Genomic DNA, 9,635 nt, shown 5'->3' with positions numbered 1-9,635 from the left:
CATACTTAATTAACTCAAATACTTCAAGGCAGCCAAAATTAGATCCAAGGTAATCCAAATAGACACAAGATTATTTTGATCTCTGACTCCTTGCATTTTAAATACAAGATACATCAAATAGATACAAGATTATTTTAATCTCAGACTCTTTACATTTGTGTGTGTGTAAATTTGTACTTCAGTCCTTATTTCTTGGACCAAGACCAAAGTTAATGAAGGGTTGTTTTGACTGAAGTTTAACTGCAGGTGAGATGAAGTGTGAGCATCCAATACCAATTGCCATGAAGGCCATTTTCCTTTCTAGTATTGTTTTCAATAATAATAATGATTCAACCCATTTGCTGAGCACTTCTTGAATTCTTTGAGGCCCAAATGCTTGGTTGCAAGAAGTATTAGGGCCTTTTTTGGCATTTTCATTTGCCAAAATTGAAAATGAGCACTTCTTCAAGTGCTTGACTAAAAAGTTGAAGCAGAAAAACAGGAATTTTTTTTGCAGAGGCAGAAATGAAATCTCTGTTCTTCGTGTCTTTGACTCTGAAAGACTTCATGAGGAAGGACTCAGCCCTTTTTTTACAAATTTGAAAACAAAAAGTTTTCAAGACAAAAACTTTTCAAGACCAAAACTTTTCAAGATCTTCTCATGTGATCTTCTTGCTTTGGGTTTCATGTTTATTCTTCCATGTGAGTGTTGTCTACAAAACACTTGGCTCTGAGACCTCATGCACACCCTCCCATCAAGCTTCTTCTCAAAAAATGTCATGTGAAGTATTTTTGGAAGATATACGCCCAATTTCATTACAGTAAGAGATATTGAAATCGTTGAAGGAAAAAATAACAAACACCAAAAAAAACAAATAACGAGAAAAATTATCAATGGACAAATGGGGACAATACAGGTAAAAACAAAAATTTCTACTGGGTTGAAAAATGGAATCCATTTTTTTAATTCCAAAAAAATATACCAGACATGAGTCAATTATAGATAGCTGCAGCCTCTAAAAAGGCCTTCACATAGATCTGCTGTAAACATGTCCATACAGGCCATAAAGACCATCATGGTCTCTTCTGCAAGACTTGTTGTGCATTGAAGAACTTGCAAGTGTTGTAATATAGCTATCAGCACAGAAAATCCCTTCTCAATGGGATTGAAATATGGGATACAAGCTGGTAGGTAGAGAAGGCAGACTCTGTGTGCTTTGCAGAGCTCGGCAACTCTGCCCCTGTGATGGATTGGGGCATTGTCCATGACCAGGACACTGTTGTCTGCTGTACATGGGTTCATTGCTGGTAACTAGAGGGTGAAGGCCAGGTCAGTAACTTGATATTTGACTTTTGATCAAAAGAAACGCTTATCACTTCATTTTCCAAAAAATCCTTGAAATCAATCCTTGCATACCCCCCTGGTTGGATCTTAAGAGCCAATATACTGTCCATTGAGATAGCTGTGAGTTGGTTGCTGGACCTGGCTAGTAGGTTCGCCAACTGGTGCTCTTCTGTATTCACAATAAATGTGATGTTTGGTAATAGCTGATTCATCTTCAAAAACAGTACAATGTCTGATATGTTACAAGACAGAGAGAAAAAAACATGTACCAGTAAAAACCAACCCTCTAGGATTGATGCCACAGACATCCTCAATGTAGTCTGCTTGTGTGGTGAATGATTGATTAGGATGAACAGTGCTTGCTTTCTTGCGGGTCCATTGAAGGCAATGACAAAGCTCAACTGAAAGGGTTCGCAAGGACATTTGAATATCGTGATTTTCATGAATTTTGCTTTGAAGTTTGTCAAGATCAAGGGTTGGATCAAGTCGGAGGGAATTGAGAACAGATTTGCGTTCAGGCTGTGCTAATGTGGTGGGAGGTCTGCGGGCCATATGTCCCAGAGGGTTGGCAATGACTGCTTGAGTAGTTTGGTAAAGGTCATACCACCGACAAGTGGATGTGAGTGACACATCCACTCCAAGGGTCCTAAGGATTTCTGGATAGGAAACACCTTGCAAGACCAAGCAAGCAACAATGAGTTTGATGTTGGGTGCATAGATATTCACTGGCACCTTTCTACAATATAACAATCAAAAAAGTGAGTCAGTTCAAGACAGAAAAACAGGACAAGGAAGGAGAAAAGAGGATAAAAAGGTCTGACTTCTATATCAGGAAAAAGGGAAATTTCAAAAAATTGAAGGAAAACAAGAAATATGGATCGAATTGGGTGTGAGTGAAGGGAAAGTGTGAAGAATGAGAATTCAACTGGTGATATTCTTCAATTGGTGTGACTGTTTGTATCTGGTGATTAGATACCTGCAATAGTATGGCACCAAAGGAAGAGACCTGTTTTGATATGTCAATCAGGTGGGGACAACATTCAAAAAGGGACATCTTCCCACCCAATCTGTCACTCAGACGAAACTGCCTGGTCCAGTTTTGCCTGAGTTGGGGACATACAGGTTAAAACTACCTGTAACACAAATCACATAAATAATACCAATAAATTCATGAAGCGCTGTAGTGTTTTTGAGAATCACACAATTTTTTGCACATATGTGCAAAAATGTGTGTGCGCCAAACTTAACCAAGTCCCTGGCTGGCTCTGTGCCAAAGGCCCAAGCCCCAGCAAGGGACTTACCACATAAAAGGAAATCCTGGCGTGAGAAGTAGCCTGTATTGGCTCAAAAACACTACTTCAAATTCTTTGGTTTGTCTCTAAATAAACAGGGCGCGGAGGTAAATAAAAGGAAGACTGCAAATATTCATTACATATGATCCAATTGCAAGCTCCCCCAAATATCGTCTGGAACTTGGGCTACTGGGGGATCAACAATGGTTCTTTTTTCAGTTTTTCTGAGCGGTGAGCCTGCTCAAAGCCTGTAATTCTCAGAAAGTGGTCAAAATGATTGATCTTCAACTACCAAAAAAAATGACTTCCCAGCAAGATAGAAAGTAGCTTGCAATTGGTACATAGATAATGGCCCCTTGCTATTTTCTTTTTCCTTTGTCTCAAGACATGTTTATTTAGAGACAAACGGAAGAATTTGAAGTAGTATTCTTTGAGCCAATACAGGCTACTTCTCACGCCAGGATTCCGTTTTATTTGGTGTCTCTTTCTGGGGCTTGAGCCTTTGGCAAGGGACTTGGTTAAGTTCGTTATGCGCCTTCTTTCACATTTTGGCTTACCAAATCTGTTTTTGGGTCACATATGCAACTGAAAATCAGTACAGCTTTTTGGTGGTGTGCAGTCGGTTGCACACGTCACCCACCAGTTACCAAAGTGGGTTGTATGTACTACTTATGTACTTTGAAGACGTCGGATTTGTTCAGCAAGAGCTCTTGACTCTCATGTGAGATTGTATCATAACTCATGAAGATGTGACTCATGAAAAGGTGGATAATTTTTGGTTGAATCATTCATTGAGCATATAAGATGTTTGAAATATAGATTGACTAAGTACTGTTGTTGATCCATTGGGTAGAACTTGGACAAGAGAAAAAAGTTTTCAAATAATAATAAAGATTCCAAAATTTCAGCCCTTCACATTCTTGGATCAAGATTGGCGGCCCTATCCAGATAGATGCACAAGACTCCTCTTTCTAGTGATCAAGATTCTGATGTTTAAAGTATCCCATATTTCATCCACGTCCTTCTTAGTTGGTCTTTGCGAATTCCTTCGATCAATGTACATCTGTCTATGTTGAAGATCCAAAACTGAGAGCTTAGGCCATGTGTATATAGATAAAAGATGCTTCATCGAGTCCCATAGATCATTGGTCATTATACGAGGAGATTTAATCAATTCTATGTCTTTACAACCCTTAAAGCTTAAAATGGAAACCCCTGCTTCACTTCCGAGGATGAGTTGTTTAAGAGCCGGGAGATCAGTCTGATCAACGAAATCTGATTTGCCTGAGAGATGCTGAACGTGTAACTTAAGTCTAGTGAGACAGGGAGCAGAACCACTGAGGAGTTTGTGCACCATGCGAGGTGTCAACCCAGGACAATCGCTAATCTCAAGTGTTGTAAGCTGTTGGAGCCAAGACTTCAAGTTCCAAGTTTGATCTTCGCAAGTGACCTCAAAAAGACGTATTACGCAGAGCTTCTGAAGCTGGGCCAGGTTCCATCCCAAGGATTCTTCTGTGGTGGACTTTTCAAAAAATTTGAAGTGGCAGAGGTCCAATGATACGAGAGACGGTAGCTTCTTGAGAAGATCAATCACAATTTCGCCTGTAAGACCTAAGTTGTATCTGAGGCTCGTCAATCTTAAATGTTGAAGTTGGGGGATAAGTCCAAATAGACCTATCAAGCGGGATGTCCTGGCAGAAGACGGCTGTGAGACATATGTATTCTCTGGAATACACATTATTACCGACTCTAGACAAGGACAGGCTTTGAAGATTTTTCGAATGTTCGTCTGTCCAATTCCGAATACTGAGTATTCCGTCAAGTCTTCTAATTCACCTCTTGGCATTGTGTTATCGTAAGCACTCTTTTCCAAGTCTGAAAGTTCTCCATCGACGTAGGTGATAAGCGACATGTCTTCTAATCGAAAACTGAAAGTTTTGACTCGCTTCCCATGATTCAAGAGTATATCTTGGGTCCAATGTGACAAAGAAGTAGGTAACGAGGTTGGAAATCGGAGGTTCTGATCAAATTAACAAAGTCAGTTAAGTGTGAACTGAAATCCATACACAAGACATTCATACCTGCCACAATCTAGGACGACAGAGCCTGTAAAACTTTCGATTGACCAAAGCCAGGCTTTGGAAGGTAGTGAGAGGCGGTAGTCGTTTGTATACTCCGTCCTCCATGTCTTCCTGGGAAGTCCATGATCCCCTATTCTCCTGTTTTCTCTGACGCATAGCGCTGTACTCTTTGGAAGAATAAAGGTAAACAATATTCACGATGATGTCTAAAATTTCTTCAGGGAGATCCGCCCGATTCATGATACATGGAGTCAACGGGGCCGATCGAAATCGATCTGCCAAGACTTGAAAGGCTTCTCCAGCAGACCCATCGATGTTAAGAGAATGTTGGAGTTCTTTGTGAATTGACCAGAATATGAGATTGAAAACTGCTCGGTTTAATTTTGGATCGTGTTTGTCGAACTGGTCTTGAAGGTAGTCGGACGTTCCAGAAAGGTTATGAATCATGACTTTCAGCTCTCGTTCCCACAGAACAAAGTTCTCGCCAGTGTTCTTTAACTGGGTCAAATCCTTTGCAATACTTGGAATTCTACATAAGAACTCGGTGCTACAAGCCTCATTCGCAATCCCAGATGCATTACGCGTGTTCAACGATTGAGCGTTCATATCCCGTATTTTGACTGCGTAGTAAATCCTCACTCAATGAAAGCCAAAGATGAGAGTGATGATGGAAGGCGAGAATGAGCAACGTTGAACGAGATGGGTGTATGCAAGACGCGAAACGAACTGAGGGTGTGTTAAATTTAGAGTTTGACTGGACGCGGCAGCGCGACTCGCGAACCTGTTGGCCCCGGCCCCGGTTTTGTGCGCGGACTGATCAGCAACCGAGGAATTTGGAATGCCTTCCCTCACAAGAGAGGACATCAACTATTATGGCTTGATATCTAGACCTAAAGAATGATATGTCAACTACTTCCTCTTTCAATGAATAAATGGATCCTCATCCAACCAGCTTGCTACTAACTTGCTCATGGATACAACTCCAAAAAAAGCTGTTATCAGACCAAGTATCCCAAGATGTGATCAGTCTGATAGAACTGTGCTTTTCTTTCTTAGTCTCTTTCTCTCTCTCTTTATTGGATTAGAGACTTGGAATGGAACTTTATGGACTGAGTTTATTTTGGTAATCAGTCAAAACCCAATATTTGTCCTATTTGTAAATCTGATAGAGATCTTAATCCTGATTTATGTATGTCTTTTGATTTCAGAATGTCATCATAAGATGCAAGCAAGCAAAAAATAATAGAATAACAGACAAACAAAAAATATGAATGAAGCTTGGAATTTATTTATTCCCATTACTGATCAATAAACTTGCACATTTTTAAAAAAATGACCGGTGTGAATCATGTATCAATAGAATTTTTTCATTAAGACCAAAACCATGTCCAACATGTGCTTCACCCCAAACATTTGAGAATTTAAAAGTAGAAAAAAAAGTAATTATATGAAAAATGATTCATAAGCTGTTTAATAAATGTAGAGAACATTTTGAAACTTTAGGAAGAATGTTTTCTGATTTACTGATTTGATTGTTACCTTTAGGCCAACTTGAGCGCGGACAAGTTAGTTGCACAATCACATGCTCTGGCGCAAAAGAGATCAGCTGCTCAAGCCCTTGCGTCAAATCTGACAACGCAATGTACATCAACTAGATACATATGCCATCCCTCACCGGTATATCAGATCATTCAACATCACAACTAGATCACAACCAAAAACCAAATATAGAAGCAGAATCAGGACACTGTGATGATTAGTCAAACATACTTGGACTTTATTCTAATCTCTTTCACTGCTAGGTTTATTGAAATTTTTTCCTTAAGATCAATCTGAATAAATCCATAGGTTTACTCCGAGTCCAATTATCATTCCTAACATTTCTCCAAGTACATTTATTTGATTATCATTGTCATTCAAGTCTTTTCTTTTTGAAGTTTTGATTTCAATAGGTCAAGTTTCAGCTTTTGAGCTTAAAGTTCTTATTGAATTTAATCAAATAATATGTACATGATATCATTTTCAACAGTTTTTTCAAGTATAAAATACTGCACCTATGTCAGCATGATTTGTATTTCTAAACATATGTGAATTGTAGATTTGCTTGTATTATCTTTTTCGTCCCTTTTGGTTTCTTCATCAATCATTGTTTGCTATCATTAAAATTTCATCAATTAGTTTTTTTGATCAATTCACATGGGTTATTTATGCTGTGATAAGAACTGCCAGGTCAACTCAATGGAATGAAAGATGTAGTGAAATTAGGAGAATGAGGGCTGATGCTACAATATTGCGATACTGAGAAAACCGTTGTAAGGTAGCTAGCAAAAAGAGTCATAAATTTAAAGGAAACACAAGATGACCATCATTTGATATTGTTGAGGGAGAATTTTGCGAAGCAGTGCTTTCAAATGGACCGAGGAAGATGTAGGTTTACTACCAACCATTGCCAATGCGCTGAGGACAGGTTAAAAGTGAAAACGCATCCAGAACGTAAACAACTGTTTGGCGAAACAAGATAGAGAGGTCCTTGATTATCTAGCAATTGAAAAGATTGTGCACTGAGTCCTCATCCAGTCCATCTCAAAAGAGGGTCTATAGAACACAGTTAAAGCTCACCTGCGGCACCAATCAAAACAATTTTTACCAAATAACCTCATTCAAGAAATGGGCCATTGGTTACATGGCATGTGAACACCCCCGATAAGCGATTCATGTGGTCCTTTTTGTGATGGAGGGTTGGGTGGTTCAGTCAAGTGACTGCTACAAGGAGTGTTTGGATTCTGACCTAGCAAGCGATGAATCCGACGAGATCAAACATAGAACGATAAATTCAACACAGATCATATCTTCTCTTGGAGAGTTTCGGTGTTTAAAAGTGTACAGACTTACATTTAAGTCGACAATATGTCTTTTGACCTCCATGTTTGTGGTCCCTAAAGTGTGTATACCAACCCCTGTTGACACAAGCGACACCCATATCACTCCTGACGTTGATGCACAGGTCAGTGGCGGTTTCAGTAGCGCTGCTGGCGTTATAAGCTGTTCCATCGTACTGGCAGACTGTGCAGCTGTTAGCCAAACTGAACCCTTCAACCCCTAACCCAGCCAAGATGAGCGATATCAATAAGATAGTAAGACTGATAAACAGATGTGACAAAATTCGAGACATGCTGATTGTGAAATTTTTTTGAAGCTTGAATTCTACCAATCAATTGAAAGGAGTTGAGCGAAGTTAATGAACCAAAGCTGAGAGACAAATGTGATTTATGTGTATGTTGTGTTAGTCAAAGCGCCCGGAGGTTTTGGAGAATCTCCAAACCCTTCAAAGGTTTGTACATTTGTTCATTCTTTGCTCAGCTTTGTCCTACCGCAAGTTTAAACCTCGAGTTCATTTCTAAAATCTTCCATGTTTTCAAGCGGATGTTTTGCTTGCCCACAGAGGCCTACAGATGCTCACCGGTGCACTACATATATACACGCCCACGGCCTCACCCGGTGCACAGCTTTCGCCTTTTGCCAGATTCCCTCAGATTTCCGGAGACATCATTCAACTGGCAGAAGTGAACAATAAGGGTACTCAAAGCAAAGTATGTAGCGCTACATACTTTTCGCTACATACTTTTTTTGGCGGGGACAAAGAAAAAAAATATACTTTTGGCCTCGCCTTCCCCGCCAAAAAAAGTATATAGCAAAAAGTATGTACACGTACATACTTACTTTGAGTACCCTTAATGAAGACATGGGAAGACAGAAAGATGAATGACAGGACTTTGGGTTTTTCAATTTGAGAACGCGTTTTCGGGCCACCGGTGTTTCGAACGCACCCTTCTCTTTCCTCAGTCAAAGTGTTTTCTCGGAGTCCGGACTTGCATTCGCCTGCCGTGAGGTTTAACCTATCGACGCGTTGGTCGCACTTTTTTAGCCTGCTGAATCCAGTGACCAATGCGAAGCGTGAGCGTTTGACGGTCAAGTAATTATGGTAGTACCATAACACCTTTCAAGCAACTCAAGTGAGAAAAAAGCTTTTCAATAATTCTTAAAGTCTCAAATTAAGCCAAAAATAAAGAAAGGTTTTGAAGATAGACGACGTGGATGGAGTGGTCTTGTATCCAAGTTAAACACAAACTTGAAATGCTGTAAATACTCTCTTCTCAGTAATGTTGTAATGTTCTCTAAAGACAAAGACTGTAGATATGGATTCCAAGTTGTTTGTTTTGCACAAAAGGTTGATCATTTTTGTATAATACCGTGTTCTTTATTTTGCTCAAGAGATTCATTTTTTTTGTCTAGGAGCGACAGCGAGTCAAAAAACCTTGTAAATTTACGGTACTCAAAGCTGTGTATAGTTTTGTGTGTATAGTTTTTTTTGCCCAAATATACTTTTTTTTTGCGGGGAAAAAAAAGTATATTTGGGCAAAAAAACTACATAGCTTTGAGCTCCCCATATGTATATCTGCGTTTGTTGATCAGATTCTGGTGGCTAAACTGTCAACCAAAATATACTTTGCCCAGGTCGTGTATAGTTGCGAAAAAAGTATATTCGGGCCAAAAAAACTATACACACGAAACTATGCACAGCTTTGAGTACCGTAATTATCATCCTACTGTTATTCTGCTTAGCCTCTACATCTGGCTGATGACAGAGCCGTTCAGCTGAAAATGCTGGCCGCAGAGCCTCCGGCAAGTGCTTTGATTTTTGGTGAGTAGTGGGGCAAGCGCGTTTTCCTTTTTTTCCAGTCGGGGTATCAAGTGTAGACGTGTCGAGTGAGCCCTAGCAATCGAGGCTGAGTAAGCCTTTGTCATAGCATAGAATCCATTCCTACAGGTAAAAGACTTTAGCATGTGGAACCAGTCTTCAAAGGAGGTTTACTCACAAATCGTCCTTTTTAATCAAGCTGCTGATGGCACCCTGAGCTATACAGAGCGTGCACCAAG

The 9,635-nt window shown here is 39.8% G+C and overlaps 2 protein-coding genes across 2 annotated transcripts; both read right to left on the bottom strand.

Annotated features, from left to right (window-relative positions):
• Positions 1-3,556: 3,556 nt before the first annotated feature.
• Positions 3,557-5,361, bottom strand: MELLADRAFT_76644 (uncharacterized protein; the record flags this gene model as incomplete). Its single annotated transcript, XM_007404944.1, has 2 exons — positions 3,557-4,636; positions 4,698-5,361. The coding sequence occupies 2 exons, from the start codon at positions 5,301-5,303 to the stop codon at positions 3,557-3,559; spliced, it is 1,686 nt and encodes a 561-aa protein (XP_007405006.1).
• Positions 5,362-7,357: 1,996 nt separating this feature from the next.
• On the bottom strand, positions 7,358-7,869 carry MELLADRAFT_102290 (uncharacterized protein; the record flags this gene model as incomplete). Its single annotated transcript, XM_007404943.1, has 2 exons — positions 7,358-7,485; positions 7,590-7,869. The coding sequence occupies 2 exons, from the start codon at positions 7,867-7,869 to the stop codon at positions 7,358-7,360; spliced, it is 408 nt and encodes a 135-aa protein (XP_007405005.1).
• Between the last annotated feature and the right edge of the window lie 1,766 nt (positions 7,870-9,635).

Source organism: Melampsora larici-populina (genome assembly GCF_000204055.1).
Source record: "Melampsora larici-populina 98AG31 unplaced genomic scaffold MELLAscaffold_3, whole genome shotgun sequence".
In the NCBI taxonomy this organism is placed as follows: domain Eukaryota; kingdom Fungi; phylum Basidiomycota; class Pucciniomycetes; order Pucciniales; family Melampsoraceae; genus Melampsora; species Melampsora laricis-populina.
The sequence above is the reverse complement of the archived record's forward strand: the minus strand, read 5'-3'. Positions and strand labels throughout refer to the sequence as shown.